This window comes from Diachasmimorpha longicaudata, chromosome 7, assembly GCF_034640455.1.
Source record: "Diachasmimorpha longicaudata isolate KC_UGA_2023 chromosome 7, iyDiaLong2, whole genome shotgun sequence".
Classification (NCBI taxonomy): Eukaryota; Metazoa; Arthropoda; class Insecta; order Hymenoptera; family Braconidae; genus Diachasmimorpha; species Diachasmimorpha longicaudata.
The window spans coordinates 1,468,520-1,488,818 of NC_087231.1; the positions used below are offsets into that span (position 1 = coordinate 1,468,520).

At 52.8% G+C, this 20,299-nt stretch overlaps 1 protein-coding gene across 1 annotated transcript; it reads left to right on the top strand.

Annotated features, from left to right (window-relative positions):
• The first annotated feature begins 332 nt into the window (after positions 1-332).
• LOC135164769 (uncharacterized) lies at positions 333-20,228 on the top strand. The gene is made up of 8 exons (XM_064125425.1): positions 333-1,742; positions 1,800-5,816; positions 5,859-6,138; positions 6,254-6,412; positions 6,466-6,531; positions 19,587-19,691; positions 19,745-19,810; positions 19,852-20,228. The coding sequence occupies exons 1-8, from the start codon at positions 333-335 to the stop codon at positions 20,226-20,228; spliced, it is 6,480 nt and encodes a 2,159-aa protein (XP_063981495.1).
• Positions 20,229-20,299: the final 71 nt, after the last annotated feature.

The window sequence follows — 20,299 nt, forward strand, 5'->3', positions numbered from 1 at the left end:
TGGGAAAAATCGGCTCAGCGCGGGAAGCATAGCGGCATTCGCAGTGCCGCCCCACCATCAACGAGGGCCCGCCCCTGCCGTCCGACAGTGTCGCCCCAACCACGCCGAGCGCCACCGGCACTTGATAGTGCCGTCTCACCACAACCAGGGCCCGCTCCTACCATTCGACAGTACCGACCCTCCATCATCGAGGGCCTGCTCCTGCCGTTCAGATAGGGATCCGCTCATCTGGGATTCTGGAATATTTTTCCGGATCATCGTCAGCAAAACCACGTTCTGGTAATTTTTTGGGAATCATTCCCATTGGCACCGCTCAGTCACAGCTGTCAGCTATGGCCTCCTTTGAGGTTACCCTGGGGCTGAACACATCGAGAGGTGCATTCATCGAAAGGGTGCATAACGAACTGCTCGATAATGAGGTGGACCAGCTCACCATAACATCCCTACATGCCAAGCTGGATATCCTCGAAACTTATTGGGAGAAGTTCGAGGCCACTCATGAGAAGCTCGTCGGTGGGAGCGCGAAGGTGGACAACGTCTTGGAGTTGTCATACTTCAAGGACAGCCTCTTTGATCGGACCATCGTACACTATCACGAGGCCAAGGGGATTCTGGTTCAGCTCATAGACAGGAAGGGGGTGTCCACCGGCTCACGTCGCTCTGCCGCAGGGGGAACAGCTCAACCTTCAACGGCTAAAAGGTGCCTGCCAGAAATTGCTCTTCCCAAATATTCTGGGGTATTCTCGGAATGGAGGTCCTTCCGAGATTTGTTCAGCTCACTGGTCGGCTCAAACCCAGATATTCCAAACGTGGAGAAGATGCATTACTTGAGGACGAGCCTCAAGGATGAGCCAGCTCGAATCATCTCCAACATCGCCATCTCTGATGACTCATTTGCCTCTGCTTGGGAACTGCTCCTTACGCGCTATGAAAATAAGCGCCTCCTCGTCTCGGCGCAGCTCGAGCGCCTACTCAACCCACCAGGGATGACCGCTCACAGTGCTCGAGAGTTAAACACTCTATTGACCACTGTCGCCGAAGCATTGAACGCTCTGGAGGCATTAGGGTCACCGACTGCTCATTGGGATCAGGTCCTCGTCTACGTGGTATCCAAACGGCTCAGCTCGAAGCTCCGAGAAGCATGGGAAGTGAAAGTCGGGTCGTCCACCGACTTCCCCAGCTTCTCAGCTTTCAAGGACTTCCTCACCGGGAGAGCTCGTGCCATGGAGAGCATGGAGATTAATACGCCCGCTCGCTCTACGGATCAGGCTACGAGGCCTACTACTGTCAGCTCAAGAAGGCCTCCCCTGTCGGTCAAGGTGCATCATGCAGCTGCTCCACAGCCACAGCAGACCAGGCCAACTCCCAGGAACACCTCATCAGGGAAAGTGACGTACCCCTGCTCAATGTGTCAGGCAGACCACTATCTGTCAACCTGCACATCATTTCGTCAGCTCAACGGTCCAGCTCGTCGGGAGATAGTGGAAAGGTACTATCTCTGCTACAACTGTCTCGGTCGTCATTCAGTCAAGGACTGCAGATCGCAGACGAGATGCCAGCTCTGTGGAGGTCTCCATCATACGATGCTACACTCCACCTCGACCACAGCTCCACCTAAGCCCAGTCAAAGGCCATCTTCTAGGACCGCTCAAGGTACTGCTCAAAACCAAGCTGCATCGTCATCAGCTCGACCATCTGGGGTACCAATGGTCACGTACACCTACGGGGATGGGGTCACTACTGTGAAGACCTCTGAGCCCAGACCTTCCACATCTGCGGAATGAAGGTCATCCGGACAGATTGCCGTTTCGTGCTCAGCTCGTCAGCTCGATTCTGGAATTACTGGTTGCCGTCCTGGGGTACTTCTGGCTACGAGTCTAGCTTATCTCGTGTGCCCAGATGGAGCCGCTCACCGCATTCGTCTGCTCATCGACCCAGGATCAGAGATATCTCTTATTGGGGACCAGATTGTGCGTCGTCTCGGACTTACCCGGTCCAAGACTTCACTACTTATTTCCGGAATCGGAAACTCGGCATCTGGGCCGGCACTAGGCAAGGTACCGCTCACTATACAGTCCACTCATTCTTCATTTCAGCTGAGAGTCACGGCTTATGCTCTCAGCCAGCTCACCACATCGTTACCGACGTTTACACCCGGACAGCTCAAGTGGGATCATCTTGAAGGGTTACAACTCGCTGATCCCAGCTTCCAAGCACCAGCACCAATTGACGTCTTACTTGGTGCTGACGTCTACGGTCAGCTCATCCTGCCAGAGGTCATTACACATGACCCAGGATCACCATCGGCTCAGCTCACCCGACTCGGATGGGTCATCTTCGGGCCCACTGAAAGTGTTGCGTTAGCTCACACGGCCACAGCTCACCTGGCGGTATCCAATGAGGACCTCGATGGCTTACTCACCAGGTTCTGGGTCCAGGAAGAGGTTCCTGAGACTTCAGAGATACAACTCACCGACGAGGAAGCTCAATGCGAGGAACACTTTCGGCGGACACACACCAGGGACTGCTCCGGACGTTACATTGTCCGGTTACCGCTCAAGGCTCCGCCCTCAGTGCTTGGGGATTCACGAACGTCAGCGCTCGCATGCCTTCACCGACTGCTCCGGAAGTTCTCCCGTGATGAGGAATACCATCAACTCTATACAGACTTCCTCAAGGAATATGAAGCCCTTGGCCATATGCGCCGGGTCTCCGGACAGCTCACTCAGACAGCTCATCGACAGCGTATGGGGGAGTACACAGCTCTCGGGACGACCTTAGCACATGAAGCTCCGGCTTCAGGAGGGTTGAGGGTCCCGAATAGCTCGTACTCCGCTCAGGCTGTCACTTCTCCGGAATATTTCTTTCCTCACCACGGTGTCGTCCGAACCAGCAGCGAGACGACTAAGATGAGAGTCGTGTTCAACGGCTCCCATAAGACCAGCTCGGGGCAGACGCTCAATGAGATTATGCATACTGGAGCCAAACTCCAGAGAGACATTGCTGATGTACTGCTCTTCACTCGACGGCATAAGCTCATCTTCATGACGGACATCACCAAGATGTTCCGCCAAATCGGAGTACATCAGGATGATTGGCCGCTCCAACAGATACTTTGGGCCGATGCAAATGGGAACGTCACAACATATCAGCTCACCACCGTCACGTATGGAACTAGATCCGCTCCATTTCTTTCCATACGTGTCTTGAACCAGCTCGTGGAGGACGAGGGCAGTAACTATCCTCTCGCCGTGGAGCCGCTCACGAAAGGACGATATGTAGATGATATTTGCGGAGGTGCTGACTCGGAGGAGGAGTTACTCAAGACCGCTCATCACGTGACTCAACTTTGCCAATCAGGCGGCTTCCCGTTGGCAAAATGGCACTCCAACAGTGCAGGTCTGCTCAGCACACTCAGGTTGGACAGCACCTCCCACGATCAAAAGGTGATCGAGGACTCGATCACCAAGATCTTAGGAGTCTCATGGCACCCAGGCACGGACAGCTTCACGTTCTCCATCGCTCGGCCTGAAACCAACTCCATCTCAAAACGAATCATTCTGTCGGAAACCGCTCAGCTCTTCGACCCACTTGGCTTCCTCGCGCCAGTGGTGGTACGAGCGAAGATACTACTACAGGCGCTCTGGATTGAGAAACTGGGATGGGATGACCCAGTTTCCCCGACAACAGCGCATCGATGGCGACAGTTCAGGGATGAGCTCAACCAGTTGTCGGAGGTCACCGTGCCACGATGGCTAGGACTGCTCAAGGGCTTCGACGTGGAAGTCCATGGATTCTCCGACGCATCTCAGGTGGCTATGGCTGCTGTCATTTACCTGAAGGTTCCGCACCTACCTGGAAATGGTATAACGCTCGTCTGCTCCAAGACTAAAGTAGCCCCGCTCAAACGGCTGACCATCCCACGCCTGGAACTTACGGCTGCCCTGCTCCTAGCCAAGCTCATACGTTACGTTCAGGATCAGCTCAACCTCAGCGCAGCGCCCACATACCTCTGGACGGATTCCTCCGTAACACTCACATGGATCTGCTCCCACCCATCACGATGGAAAGAATTCGTGAGGAATCGTGTCGCTCTTATCCAAGAGCTAACTCAGCCAAGTCACTGGAGGCTGGTGCCTGGCAAGGAGAATCCAGCAGATTGTGCTTCTCGAGGTCTCACCGCGCAACAGTTAGCTGCACATAAGCTGTGGTGGACAGGCCCACCATGGCTACAACAGGATAGCTCATCTTGGCCAACTCACGTTCTAGAAAGGGACCTCAATGTGGACCTCGAAGAGAAACCGGGTCAGATTTACTACGGCGCCGCTCAGCAAATAGCTATTTGGGATCTCATCGATAAGTTCTCTTCGTTCAACCGACTACTTCGGATCACCGCGATCTGCTCAAGGTTCATCGCTCGGCTTAGGAGGGTTCCTAATACGTCACTCCATTATCCGCTCACGCTCAGCGAACTGGAAGACGCACGGCTCCTTTGGATCAAGCTCACCCAGACAGCTCATTTCAGGGAGGAACTACGGATCATCTCTCGCGGGGAGAAATTCACCAGGTCCCATCCGCTCACCAAGCTCACCCCGTTTATCGATCGTCAAGGGATCCTGCGTGTTGGTGGACGGCTCAGGTTCGCACAGCTCGACCCCGAGAGCAAAAATCAAGCAATCATCCCGAAGGAATCGCAACTGGCTCGCTTGCTGATAAGCCAAGCTCACCTAAGGACACTTCACGGCGGGACACAGCTCACTCTTCGTCAGCTCAGGACAGCTTACTGGATCCTCGGAGGCCGAGCTCCAGTACGCTCCTTCATCCTTAAATGCGTGAAGTGCGCTCGACAACGTGGGATACGTGCTCAACAGCTCATGGGACAGCTGCCACCAGCCCGACTCACCCCCGCTCGCGCCTTTCTCAACACGGGGGTTGATTACGCCGGCCCCATATCGCTCCGGTCCTGGAAGGGACGGGGCCACAAGTCATACAAGGGATGGTTGGCTATCTTTGTCTGTATGACCACCTCAGCCGTGCATCTCGAGGTAGTATCAGACTACTCAGCTGATACATTCCTAGCGGCATACAGACGTTTCTCCAGTCGGCGCGGGATCGCTCACACCTTATTCAGCGACTGCGGTACCACCTTTCTCGGCGCTGATAGGGAGCTCAGGAGGCTATTCATAGCAGGATCATCCAAATCTCGACAGCTCGCCCAGCTCCTCATTCAAGATGGGACTCAATGGTCCTTCAACCCTCCAAGCGCACCACACTTCGGAGGCAAATGGGAGGCGGCAGTGAAGTCGGTGAAATATCATCTCACCCGGACTATTGGGGAGGACCTGCTCACCTTCGAGGAACTTACCACCTTGCTCACCCAAGTTGAGGCAGTTCTCAACTCACGGCCGCTTGAACCGCTCACTGATGATCCTGATGACTGCTCGGCTCTGACACCAGGGCATTTCCTTATAGGCCAGGCTCCTACGACTCTTCCAGAGCCATCACTGGAGAATCTTAACATCTCTAGACTCTCCCGATGGCAGCTCATCCAACAAAAACTCCAAGGGTTCTGGAAGAGATGGTCCACAGGATATCTCCAACGTCTACAGGCCATATCCAAGTGGTACCACCCAACTCACGACATCAACGTCGGCTCTTTAGTCCTACTCACGGACGAGAGGTTTCCTCCATCAAAGTGGCCTCTCGCCCGAGTGACCGCTCTTCACCCTGGCAAGGATGGGCTTACGCGAGTAGTCACACTCCGGACCGCTCAGGCGACGTTAACGCGCCCCATCGTTAAGCTCGTACTCCTGCCAGTACCGACGTCAAGGACCTAGAACCACATCTCAGCGCTACAGCTCGTCAGCTCATTGGCCTTCACCTGGACTTCGTCAACCCTGACGGATTTACGACCCGGCACGATCAGCGAGGTCCACCGTGAAGATGGAGTCACCCGGATTGGACGGGATTTACGACCCCCCCCCCCCAACGTCTCGGATGATTCCAAGCTTAGCCAGCACACCAAGGATCAGCTCTTCGGACAGCTACAGGGTGATCCACCCAGCATACGCTCTGTGAATATTTTTGATTCCCAAATTGTTGTTTTAGGTCATATTGTTCATCGACAGCTACACTCAAGTTGCTGACGGCTGGGGAGGATGTTGGAATTCCTGGAAGCCGACCAGGATTCCATTACTAACACTAACGCCTGCTCACCGTCAGGCCAAACCATAACAACCCGGTTGTTACTAAGGACCTATTTCACATTTTTTGGGTGATGGGGCGCCACTTTCTGGACCGCTCACAGCCATCCGGCATAAGGGGGATGCCCCACCACCGACCTCGAGGCCCCTCGAAATCGTCCGATTGAGCGATCGGGCAGCCTCGCTCGTTCACTTTCGTCCGGGATTCAGTAGAAGCAACACGTGTCTATCTGTGTTTCGGATATTCTTCAAATTGTTCTAGACCGCTCAAATATTGATAATCGAATTATAAAGCACCGCTCATTATTGAGGCATTTATATTTCATTAGTTATTAAAGTTAATTAATTTTTTGTAAGTCAATAAATAAGTGACGTGCCGTGTAACCGGTTATCTATTTTTTTTTGGACTGCTCAAACCCACCCACACCGATCCCCTCCGATCCAGAACATTCTTCCAACAGAGAGACAGAGAGGGACAGAGAGAGGGTGATAGAGAGAGACGGAGAGAGGGAGAGAGAGACAGAGAGAGATAGAGAAACAAAGAGAACCAGAGAGAACGGAGAGCGGCAGAAAGCTAATGATCAAGACAGACAGAGAGAGACGGAGAGAGACAGAGAGAGACAGAGAGAGACGGAGAGAGGCGGAGAGAGACAGAGAGAGACAGAGGGAGACAGAGAGATGCAAGGAGAGACAGAGAGGGACAGAAAGAGACAGAGATAGACAGAGAGAAGTAGAGAGGGACAGAGAGAGGCAGATAGAGAGAGACGGAGAGCGGCAGAAAGCTAATGATCAAGACAGACAGAGAGAGACGGAGAAAGACAGAGAGAGACAGAGAGAGACGGAGAGAGGCGGAGAGAGGGAGAGAGAGGCAGAGAGAGAGAAAGAGAGACAGAGAGAGGCAGAGAGAGACAGAGAGAGACAGAGAGAGACAGAGAGAGACAGAGAGACACAGAGAGAGGCAAGGAGAGATAGAGAGGGACACACGGAGACAGAGAGAGACAGAGAAAAGTAGAGAGAAACAGCGAGAGATAGAGAGAGATAGAGAGGGACAGAGAGGGGCAGATAGAGAGAGACGGAGAGAGGGAGAGAGAGACAGAGAGAGACGGAGAGAGGCGGAATACAGAGAGAGACAGAGAGAGGCAAGGAGAGACAGAGAGGGACAGAAAGAGACAGAGAGAGGGAGAGAGGGAGAGAAAGAGACAGAGAGAGACAGAGAGAAGTAGAGAGAAACAGCGAGAGATAGAGAGAGACAGAGAGTGACAGAGAGACACCGAGAAAGACAGAGAAAGTCAGAGAGGGACAGAGAGAGACAGAGATAGACAGAAAGAGACAGAGAGAGACAGATAGAGAGAGACGGAGAGAGGGAGAGAGAGACAGGAGGGTAGAGACAGAGATCGGGAGAGACAGAGAGAGACAGAGAGAAGTAGAGAGAGACAGGGAGAGATAGAGAGAGACAGAGAGGGACAGAGAGAGGCAGATAGAGAGAGACGGCGAGAGGGAGAGAGAGACAGAGAGAGACAGAGAGAGACAGAGGGAGACAGAGAGAGACAGATAGAGACAGAAAGAGACAGAGAGAGACAGAGAGTTAGAGAGAGGCAGGAACAGACGGAGAGAGACAGAGAGAGGCAAAGAGAGACAGAGAGGGACAGAGACGGAAAGAGACAGAAAGAGACATAGACGGAGAGAGACAGAGGGAGACGGAGAGAGCCAGAGAGAGACAGAGAGAGACGGAGAGAGGCGGAGAGAGACAGAGAGAGACAGAGGGAGACAGAGAGAGGCAAGGAGAGACAGAGAGGGACAGAAAGAGAGAGAGAGGGACAGAGAGAAGTAGAGAGAAACAGCGAGAGATGGAGAGAGACAGAGAGTGACAGAGAGACACCGAGAAAGACAGAGAAAGTCCGAGCGGGACAGAGAGGGACAGAGAGAGGCAGATAGACAGAGACGGAGACAGACAGAGAGAGAAAGACGGAGAGAGCCAGAGAGAGACGGAGAGAGACCGAGAGAGGCGGAGAGAGACAGAGAGAGACAGAGACAGAGAGAGCGAGGCAAGGAGAGACAGAGAGGGACAGAAAGAGACAGAGACGGAGAGAGACAGAAAGAGACATAGAGGGACAGAGAGAGGCAGATAGAGAGAGAAGGAGACAGACAGAGAGAGAGACGGAGAGAGACCGAGAGAGGCGGAGAGAGACAGAGAGAGACAGAGACAGAGAGAGAGAGACAGAGAGTGACAGAGAGAGACAGAGAAACAAAGAGAGCCAGAGAGAACGGAGAGCGGCAGAAAGCTAATGCTCAAGACAGACAGAGAGAGACGGAGAAAGACAGAGAGAGACAGAGAGAGACGGAGAGAGGCGGAGAGAGACAGAGAGAGACAGAGGGAGACAGAGAGAGGCAAGGGGAGACAGAGAGGGACAGAAAGAGGCAGAGAGGGACAGAAAGAGACAGAGAGAGACAGAGAGTAGTAGAGAGAGACAGAGAGAGGCAGATAGAGGGAGAGAGAGGCAGAGAGAGAGAAAGAGAGACAGAGAGAGGCAGAGAGAGACAGAGAGAGACAGAGAGAGACAGAGAGACACAGAGAGAGGCAAGGAGAGATGGAGAGGGACACAAGGAGACAGAGAGAGACAGAGAAAAGTAGAGAGAAACAGCGAGAGATAGAGAGAGACAGAGGGAGACAGAGAGAGGCAAGGAGAGACAGAGAGGGACAAAAAGAGGCAGAGAGGGACAGAAAGAGACAGAGAGAGACAGAGAGAAGTAAAGAGGGACAGAGAGAGGCAGATAGAGAGAGACGGAGAGCGGCAGAAAGCTAATGATCAAGACAGACAGAGAGAGACGGAGAAAGACAGAGAGAGACAGAGAGAGACGGAGAGAGGCGGAGAGAGACAGAGAGAGACAGACGGAGACAGAGAGTGGCAAGGGGAGACAGAGAGGGACAGAAAGAGGCAGAGAGGGACAGAAAGAGACAGAGAGAGACAGAGAGAAGTAGAGAGAGACAGAGAGAGGCAGATAGAGGGAGAGAGAGGCAGAGAGAGAGAAAGAGAGAGAGAAAGAGAGACAGAGAGAGGCAGAGAGAGACAGAGAGAGACAGAGGGAGACAGAGAGACACAGAGAGAGGCAAGGAGAGATAGAGAGGGACACAAGGAGACAGAGAGAGACAGAGAAAAGTAGAGAGAAACAGCGAGAGATAGAGAGAGATAGAGAGGGACAGAGAGAGGCAGATAGAGAGAGACGGAGAGAGGGAGAGAGAGACAGAGAGAGACGGAGAGAGGCGGAATACAGAGAGAGACAGAGAGAGGCAAGGAGAGACAGAGAGGGACAGAAAGAGACACAGAGAGACAGAGAGGGACAGAAAGAGACAGAGAGAGACAGAGACAAGTAGAGAGAAACAGCGAGAGATAGAGAGAGACAGAGAGTGACAGAGAGACACCGAGAAAGACAGAGAAAGTCAGAGAGGGACAGAAAGAGACAGAGATAGACAGAAAGAGACAGAGAGAGACAGATAGAGAGAGACGGAGAGAGGGAGAGAGAGACAGGAGGGTAGAGACAGAGACCGGGAGAGACAGAGAGAGACAGAAAGAGACAGAGAGAGACAGAGAGGGACAGAGAGAGACAGAGGGGGACAGAGAGAGGCAGATAGAGAAAGACGGAGAGAGGGAGAGAGAGACAGAGGGAGACCGAGAGAGGCAGAGAGAGAGACAGAGAGAGACAGAGAGACACAGAGAGAGACAGAGAGGGACAGAAGGAGACAGAGAGAGACAGAGAAAAGTAGAGAGAAACAGCGAGGGATAGAGAGAGATAGAGAGGGAGAGAGAGGGGCAGATAGAGAGAGACATAGAGAGAGAGAGAGAGACAGAGAGAGACGGAGAGAGGCTGAGAGAGACAGAGAGAGAGGCGGAGAGAGACCGAGAGAGGCGGAGAGAACGGAGAGCGGCAGAAAGCTAATGATCAAGACAGACAGAGAGAGACAGAGAGAGAGACGGAGAGAGACCGAGAGAGGCGGAGAGAACGGAGAGCGGCAGAAAGCTAATGATCAAGACAGACAGAGAGAGACGGAGAGAGACAGAGAGAGACAGAGAGAGACGTAGAGAGGCGGAGAGAGACAGAGAGAGACGGAGAGAGGCGGAGAGAGACAGAGACAGACAGAGAGAGACAGAGAGAGACGGAGAGAGGCGGAGAGAGACAGAGAGAGACAGAGGGAGACCGAGAGAGGCAAGGAGAGACAGAGAGGGACAGAAAGAGAGAGAGAGAGAGAGAGACAGAGAGAAGTAGAGAGAAACAGCGAGAGATGGAGAGAGACAGAGAGGGACAGAGAGACACCGAGGAAGACAGAGAAAGACAGAGAAAGTCAGAGCGGGACAGAGAGGGACAGAGAGAGGCAGATAGACAGAGACGGAGACAGACAGAGAGAGAGAGAGACAGAGAGAGACGGAGAGAGACAGAGAGGCAAGGAGAGACAGAGGGACAGAAAGAGAGAGAGAGAGACAGAGAGGGACAGAGAGAGGGTGATAGAGAGAGACGGAGAGAGGGAGAGAGAGACAGAGAGAGATAGAGAAACAAAGAGAGCCAGAGAGAACGGAGAGCGGCAGAAAGCTAATGATCAAGACAGACAGAGAGGGACAGAGAGAGGCAGAGTGAGGCAGTGAGAGACAAAGAGAGACAGAGAGAGATGGAGAGAGACCGATAGAGGCGGAGAGAGACAGAGAGAGATAGAGACAGAGAGCGAGAGGCAAGGAGAGACAGAGAGGGACAGAAAGAGACAGAGACGGAGAGAGACAGAAAGAGACATAGAGGGACAGAGAGAGGCAGATAGAGAGAGAAGGAGACAGACAGAGAGAGAGACGGAGAGAGACCGAGAGAGGCGGAGAGAGACAGAGAGAGACAGAGAGAGAGAGAGAGACAGAGAGTGACAGAGAGAGATAGAGAAACAAAGAGAGCCAGAGAGTACGGAGAGCGGCAGAAAGCTAATGATCAAGACAGACAGAGAGAGACGGAGAGAGACAGAGAGAGACAGAGAGAGACGGAGAGAGGCGGAGAGAGACAGAGAGAGACAGAGAGTGACAGAGAGACACCGAGAAAGACAGAGAAAGTCAGAGAGGGACAGGGAGAGGCAAGGAGAGACAGAGAGGGACAGAAAGAGACAGAGACGGAGTGAGAGAGAAAGAGACAGAGAGGGACGGAGAGAGGCAGATAGAGACAGAGAGAGGTAGAGAGAGACAGGGAGACAGAGACAGAGACCGGGAGAGACAGAGAGAGACAGAGAGAGGCAGAGAGAGACAGAGTGAGATAGAGAGACCGAGAGAGACTAAGAGAGACTAAGAGAGACAGAGTGAGATGGAGAGAGACAGAGACAGACAGAGAGGGACAGAGAGAGGCAGAGTGAGGCAGTGAGAGACAAAGAGAGACAGAGAGAGGCAGGGAGAGACAGAGAGAGGCTGAGAGAGACAGAGAGAGAGACGGAGAGAGACCGAGAGAGGCGGAGAGAGACAGAGAGAGACAGAGAAAGAGAGAGAGAGGCAAGGAGAGACAGAGAGGGACAGAAAGAGACAGAGACGGAGAGAGACAGAAAGAGACATAGAGGGACAGAGAGAGGCAGATAGAGAGAGAAGGAGACAGACAGAGAGTGACAGAGAGAGACAGAGAAACAAAGAGAGCCAGAGAGAACGGAGAGCGGCAGAAAGCTAATGATCAAGACAGACAGAGAGAGACGGAGAGAGACAGAGAGAGACAGAGAGAGACGGAGAGAGACGGAGCGAGACAGAGACAGAGGGAGACAGAGAGAGGCAGAGAGAGGCGGAGAGAGACAGAGACAGAGGGAGACAGAGAGAGGCAGAGAGAGGCACAGCGAGAGACAGAGAGAGGCAGAGAGAGACGGAGAGAGGCGGAGAGAGGCAGAGGGTTAGAGAGAGGCAGAGAGAGACAGAGAGAGACAGAGAGGGACAGAGAGAGACGGAGAGAAGCGGAGAGAGACAGAGAGAGACAGAGAGAGGCAAGGAGAGACAGAGAGTGACAGACAGACACCGAGAAAGACAGAGAAAGTCAGAGAAGGCCAGAGAGAGGTGGAGAGAGAGACAGAACGAGACAGAGAGAAACGGAGAGAGGAAGAAATCGATAGAGAAATAAAAGAGCCAGAGAGGCACAGAGAGAGACAGAGAGAGGCAGAGAGAGGCAGAGAGGGACAGAGAGAGACAGAGAGAGACAGAGAGAGACAGAGAGAGGCAGAGAGAGACAGAGTGAGATAGAGAGACCGAGAGAGAGAGAGAGACAGACAGTGAGGGACAGAGAGAGGCAGAGAGAGGCAGAGAGAGACTAAGAGAGACTAAGAGAGAATGAGTGAGATGGAGAGAGACAGAGACAGACAGAGAGGGACAGAGAGAGGCAGAGTGAGGCAGTGAGAGACAAAGAGAGACACAGAGAGACGGAGAGAGGCTGAGAGAGACAGAGAGAGAGAGACGGAGAGAGACAGAGAGAGACAGAGAAACAAAGAGAGCCAGAGAGAACGGAGAGCGGCAGAAAGCTAATGATCAAGACAGACAGAGAGAGACGGAGAGAGACAGAGAGAGACAGAGAGAGACGGAGAGAGGCGGAGAGAGACAGAGACAGAGGGAGACAGAGAGAGGCAGAGAGAGGCACAGCGAGAGACAGAGAGAGGCAGAGAGAGACGGAGAGAGGCGGAGAAAGGCAGAGGGTTAGAGAGAGGCAGAGAGAGACAGAGAGAGACAGAGAGGGACAGAGAGAGACGGAGAGAAGCGGAGAGAGACAGAGAGAGACAGAGAGAGGCAAGGAGAGACAGAGAGTGACAGAGAGACACCGAGAAAGACAGAGAAAGTCAGAGAAGGCCAGAGAGAGGTGGAGAGAGAGACAGAACGAGACACAGAGGAACGGAGAGAGGAAGAAATCGATAGAGAAATAAAAGAGCCAGAGAGAGACAGAGAGAGACAGAGAGAGGCAAGGAGAGACAGAGAGGGAGAGAAGAGACAGAGACGGAGAGAGACAGACAGTGAGGGACAGAGAGAGGCAGAGAGAGGCAGAGAGAGACTAAGAGAGACTAAGAGAGAATGAGTGAGATGGAGAGAGACAGAGACAGACAGAGAGGGACAGAGAGAGGCAGAGTGAGGCAGTCAGAGACAAAGAGAGACAGAGAGAGACGGAGAGAGGCTGAGAGAGACAGAGAGAGAGAGACGGAGAGAGACCGAGAGAGGCGGAGAGAGACAGAGAGAGACAGAGACAGAGAGGCAAGGAGAGACAGAGAGGGACAGAAAGAGACAGAGTGAGACAGAGACAAGTAGAGAGAAACAGCGAGAGATAGAGAGAGACAGAGAGTGACAGAGAGACACCGAGAAAGACAGAGCAAGTCAGAGAGGGACAGGGAGAGGCAAGGAGAGACAGAGACAGACAGAGAGAGATACAGACACAAAGAGAGCAAGAGAGGAACGGAGAAAGGGAGAGAGAGATGGAGAAACAACCAGAGCCAGAGAGAGACAGAGAGAAGCAGTGAGATACAGCGAGAGGTAGAGGGAGAGAGGGCGTGACAGAGAGACACCGAGAAAGACAGAGAAAGTCAGAAAAGGCCAGCGAGAGGCAGAGAAAGGTGGAGAGAGAGATAGAACGAGACAGAGAGAAACGGAGAGAGGAAGAAAGTGATAGAGAAATAAAGAGAGCCAGAGAGAGGCAGAGATTTGGAGAGAGGCAGAGAGAGACAGAGAGAGACAGAGAGAGGCAAGGAGAGTCAGAGAGGGACAGAAAGAGATAGAGAGAGACAGAGAGAAGTAGAGAGAAACAGCGAGAGATAGAGAGAGACAGAGAGGGACAGAGAGAGACAGAGAGAGACAGAGGGAGACAGAGAGAGGCAAGGAGAGACAGAGAGGGACAGAAAGAGACAGAGAGAGACAGAGAGAAGTAGCGAGAAACAGCGAGACATAGAGGGAGACAGAGAGTGACGGAGAGACATCGAGAAAGACAGCGAAAGTCAGAGAACGCCAGAGAGAGGCAGAGAGAGGTGGAGAGAGACAGAGAGAGACAGAGAGAGGAAGAGAGAGAGACAGAGAGAGACAGAGAGAGACAGAGGGGGACAGAGAGAGGCAAGGAGAGACAGAGAGGGACAGAAAGAGACGGAGAGAGACAGAGAGGGACAGAAAGAGACAGAGAGAGACAGAGACAAGTAGAGAGAAATAGCGAGAGATAGAGGGAGACAGAGAGTGAAAGAGAGACACCGAGAAATACAGAGAAAGTCAGAGAGGGACAGGGAGAGGCAGAGAGGCAGAGGGTTAGAGAGAGACAGAGAGAGACAGAGAGGGACAGAGAGAGCCGGAGAGAGACGGAGAGAGGCGGAGAGAGACTGAGAGAGACAGAGAGAGACAGAGAGAGACAGAGAGAGACGGAGAGAGGCGGAGAGAGACAGAGTGAGACAGAGGGAGACAGAGAGAGGCAAGGAGAGACAGAGAGGGACAGAAAGAGAGAGAGAGAGACAGAGAGAAGTATAGAGAAACAGTGAGAGATGGAGGGAGACAGAGAGTGACAGAGAGACACCGAGGAAGACAGAGAAAGACAGAGAAAGTCAGAGCGGGACAGAGAGGGACAGAGAGAGGCAGATAGACAGAGACGGAGACAGACAGAGAGAGAGAGAGACAGAGAGAGACGGAGAGAGACAGAGAGAGACAGAGAGAGACGGAGAGAGACAGAGAGAGACAGAGAGAGACGGAGAGAGGCGGAGAGAGACAGAGAGAGACAGAGAGGGACAGAAAGAGAGAGAGAGGGACAGAGAGAAGTAGAGAGAAACAGCGAGAGATGGAGAGAGACAGAGAGTGACAGAGAGACACCGAGAAAGACAGAGAAAGTCCGAGCGGGACAGAGAGGGACAGAGAGAGGCAGATAGACAGAGACGGAGACAGACAGAGAGAGAAAGACGGAGAGAGCCAGAGAGAGACGGAGAGAGACCGAGAGAGGCGGAGAGAGACAGAGAGAGACAGAGACAGAGAGAGAGAGGCAAGGAGAGACAGAGAGGGACAGAAAGAGACAGAGACGGAGAGAGACAGAAAGAGACATAGAGGGACAGAGAGAGGCAGATAGAGAGAGAAGGAGACAGACAGAGAGAGAGACGGAGAGAGACCGAGAGAGGCAAGGAGAGACAGAGAGGGACAGAAAGAGACAGAGACGGAGAGAGACCGAGAGAGGCGGAGAGAGACAGAGAGAGACAGAGACAGAGAGAGAGAGACAGAGAGTGACAGAGAGAGACAGAGAAACAAAGAGAGCCAGAGAGAACGGAGAGCGGCAGAAAGCTAATGCTCAAGACAGACAGAGAGAGACGGAGAAAGACAGAGAGAGACAGAGAGAGACGGAGAGAGGCGGAGAGAGACAGAGAGAGACAGAGGGAGACAGAGAGTGGCAAGGGGAGACAGAGAGGGACAGAAAGAGGCAGAGAGGGACAGAAAGAGACAGAGAGAGACAGAGAGAAGTAGAGAGAGACAGAGAGAGGCAGATAGAGGGAGAGAGAGGCAGAGAGAGAGAAAGAGAGAGAGAAAGAGAGACAGAGAGAGGCAGAGAGAGACAGAGAGAGACAGAGGGAGACAGAGAGACACAGAGAGAGGCAAGAAGAGATAGAGAGGGACACAAGGAGACAGAGAGAGACAGAGAAAAGTAGAGAGAGACAGAGAGAGGCAGATAGAGGGAGAGAGAGGCAGAGAGAGAGAAAGAGAGAGAGAAAGAGAGACAGAGAGAGGCAGAGAGAGACAGAGAGAGACAGAGGGAGACAGAGAGACACAGAGAGAGGCAAGAAGAGATAGACAGGGACACAAGGAGACAGAGAGAGACAGAGAAAACTAGAGAGAAACAGCGAGAGATAGAGAGAGATAGAGAGGGACAGAGAGGGGCAGATAGAGAGAGACGGAGAGAGGGAGAGAGAGACAGAGAGAGACGGAGAGAGGCGGAATACAGAGAGAGACAGAGAGAGGCAAGGAGAGACAGAGAGGGACAGAAAGAGACAGAGAGAGACAGAGAGGGACAGAAAGAGACAGAGAGAGACAGAGACAAGTAGAGAGAAACAGCGAGAGATAGAGAGAGACAGAGAGTGACAGAGAGACACCGAGAAAGACAGAGAAAGTCAGAGAGGGACAGGGAGAGGCAACGAGAGACAGAGAGGGACAGAAAGAGAGAGAGAGAGACAGAGAGAAGTAGAGAGAAACAGCGAGAGATAGACAGAGACGGAGACAGACAGAGAGAGAGAGACAGAGAGAGATGGAGAGAGACAGAGAGAGACAGAGAGGGACAGAAAGAGGCAGAGAGGGACAGAAAGAGACAGAGAGAGACAGAGAGAAGTAGAGAGAGACAGAGAGAGGCAGATAGAGGGAGAGAGAGGCAGAGAGAGAGAAAGAGAGACAGAGAGAGGCAGAGAGAGATAGAGAGAGACAGAGAGAGACAGAGAGACACAGAGAGAGGCAAGGAGAGATGGAGAGGGACACAAGGAGACAGAGAGAGACAGAGAAAAGTAGAGAGAAACAGCGAGAGATAGAGAGAGATAGAGAGGGACAGAGAGGGGCAGATAGAGAGAGACGGAGAGAGGGAGAGAGAGACAGAGAGAGACGGAGAGAGGCGGAGAGAGACAGAGAGAGACAGAGGGAGACAGAGGGAGACAGAGACAAGTAGAGAGAAACAGCGAGAGATAGAGCGAGACAGAGAGTGACAGAGAGACACCGAGAAAGACAGAGAAAGTCAGAGAGGGAGAGAGAGACAGGAGGGTAGAGACAGAGACCGGGAGAGACAGAGAGAGACAGAGAGAAGTAGAGAGAAACAGGGAGAGATAGAGAGAGACAGAGAGGGACAGAGAGAGGCAGATAGAGAGAGACGGCGAGAGGGAGAGAGAGACAGAGAGAGACAGAGGGAGACAGAGAGAGAGACAGATAGAGACAGAGAGAGACAGAGAGAGACAGAGAGTTAGAGAGAGGCAGGGACAGACAGAGAGAGTCAGAGAGAGGCAAGGAGAGACAGAGAGGGACAGAGACGGAGAGAGACAGAAAGAGACGGAGAGAGCCAGAGAGAGACAGAGAGAGACGGAGAGAGGCGGAGAGAGACAGAGAGAGACAGAGGGAGACAGAGAGAGGCAAGGAGAGACAGAGAGGGACAGAAAGAGAAAGAGAGGGACAGAGAGAAGGAGAGAGAAACAGCGAGAGATGGAGAGAGACAGAGAGTGACAGAGAGACACCGAGAAAGACAGAGAAAGTCCGAGCGGGACAGAGAGGGACAGAGAGAGGCAGATAGACAGAGACGGAGACAGACAGAGAGAGAGAGAGACAGAGAGAGACAGAGAGAGACGGAGAGAGACAGAGAGAGACAGAGAGAGACGGAGAGAGGCGGAGAGAGACAGAGAGAGACAGAGAGAGACAGAGAGGGAGAGAGAGAGACAGAGGGGGACAGAGAGAGGCAGATAGAGAAAGACGGAGAGAGGGAGAGAGAGACAGAGGGAGACCGAGAGAGGCAGAGAGAGACAGAGAGAGACAGAGATACACAGAGAGAGACAGAGAGAGGCAAGGAGAGACAGAGAGAGACAGAAGGAGACAGAGAGAGACAGAGAAAAGTAGAGAGAAACAGCGAGAGATAGAGAGAGATAGAGAGGGAGAGAGAGAGGCAGATAGAGAGAGACTTAGAGAGAGAGAGAGAGACAGAAAGACGGAGAGAGGCTGAGAGAGACAGAGAGAGAGGCGGAGAGAGACCGAGAGAGGCGGAGAGAACGGAGAGCGGCAGAAAGCTAATGATCAAGACAGACAGAGAGAGAGACGGAGAGAGACCGAGAGAGGCGGAGAGAACGGAGAGCGGCAGAAAGCTAATGATCAAGACAGGCAGAGAGAGACGGAGAGAGACAGAGAGAGACAGAGAGAGACGTAGAGAGGCGGAGAGAGACAGAGAGAGACGGAGAGAGGCGGAGAGAGACAGAGACAGACAGAGAGAGACAGAGAGAGACGGAGAGAGGCGGAGAGAGACAGAGAGAGACAGAGGGAGACAGAGAGAGGCAAGGAGAGACAGAGAGGGACAGAAAGAGAGAGAGAGAGAGACAGAGAGAAGTAGAGAGAAACAGCGAGAGATGGAGAGAGACAGAGAGGGACAGAGAGACACCGAGGAAGACAGAGAAAGACAGAGAAAGTCAGAGCGGGACAGAGAGGGACAGAGAGAGGCAGATAGACAGAGACGGAGACAGACAGAGAGAGAGAGAGACAGAGAGAGACGGAGAGAGACAGAGAGGCAAGGAGAGACAGAGGGACAGAAAGAGAGAGAGAGAGACAGAGAGAAGTAGAGAGAAACAGCGAGAGATAGAGAGAGACAGAGAGGGACAGAGAGAGGGTGATAGAGAGAGACGGAGAGAGGGAGAGAGAGACAGAGAGAGATAGAGAAACAAAGAGAGCCAGAGAGAACGGAGAGTGGCAGAAAGCTAATGATCAAGACAGACAGAGAGGGACAGAGAGAGGCAGAGTGAGGCAGTGAGAGACAAAGAGAGACAGAGAGAGATGGAGAGAGACCGATAGAGGCGGAGAGAGACAGAGAGAGACAGAGACAGAGAGCGAGAGGCAAGGAGAGACAGAGAGGGACAGAAAGAGACAGAGACGGAGAGAGACAGAAAGAGACATAGAGGGACAGAGAGAGGCAGATAGAGAGAGAAGGAGAGAGACAGAGACAGAGACGGAGAGAGACCGAGAGAGGCGGAGAGAGACAGAGAGAGACAGAGACAGAGAGAGAGAGACAGAGAGTGACAGAGAGAGATAGAGAAACAAAGAGAGACGGAGAGAGGCGGAGAGAGACAGAGAGAGACAGAGGGAGACAGAGGGAGACAGAGAGTGGCAAGGGGCGACAGAGAGGGACAGAAAGAGGCAGAGAGGGACAGAGAGAAGTATAGAAAAACAGCGAGAGATGGAGAGAGACAGAGAGTGACAGAGAGACACCGAGAAAGACAGAGAAAGTCCGAGCGGGACAGAGAGGGACAGAGAGAGGCAGATAGACAGAGACGGAGACAGACAGACAGAGAGAGAGAGACAGAGAGAGACGGAGAGAGACAGAGAGAGACAGAGAGAGACGGAGAGAGGCGGAGAGAGACAGAGAGAGACAGAGAGAGACAGAGGGAGACAAAGAGGCAAGGAGAGACAGAGAGGGACAGAAAGAGAGAGAGAGGGAGACAAAGAGGCAAGGAGAGACAGAGAGGGACAGAAAGAGAGAGAGAGAGACAGAGAGAAGTAGAGAGAAACAGCGAGAGATAGAGAGAGTGTTGGAATTCCTGGAAGCCGACCAGGATTCCATTACTAACACTAACGCCTGCTCACCGTCAGGCCAAACCATAACAACCCAGTTGTTACTAAGGGCCTATTTCACATTTTTTGGGTGATGGGGCGCCACTTTCTGGACCGCTCACAGCCATCCGGCATAAGGGGGATGCCCCACCACCGACCTCGAGGCCCCTCGAAATCGTCCGATTGAGCGATCGGGCAGCCTCGCTCGTTCACTTTCGTCCGGGATTCAGTAGAAGCAACACGTGTCTATCTGTGTTTCGGATATTCTTCAAATTGTTCTAGACCGCTCAAATATTGATAATCGAATTATAAAGCACCGCTCATTATTGAGGCATTTATATTTCATTAGTTATTAAAGTTAATTAATTTTTTGTAAGTCAATAAATAAGTGACGTGCCGTGTAACCGGTTATCTATTTTTTTTTGGACTGCTCAAACCCACCCACACCGATCCCCTCCGATCCAGAACATTCTTCCAACATTTTTTGGTCCTTCGAGCCGGATTGGAGGAACATTTCGTGTTAATTGGTGAAATTGTGCGAGTGTGTGAGTGGGAAAAATCGGCTCAGCGCGGGAAGCATAGCGGCATTCGCAGTGCCGCCCCACCATCAACGAGGGCCCGCCCCTGCCGTCCGACAGTGTCGCCCCAACCACGCCGAGCGCCACCGGCACTTGATAGTGCCGTCTCACCACAACCAGGGCCCGCTCCTACCATTCGACAGTACCGACCCTCCATCATCGAGGGCCTGCTCCTGCCGTTCAGATAGGGATCCGCTCATCTGGGATTCTGGAATATTTTTCCGGATCATCGTCAGCAAAACCACGTTCTGGTAATTTT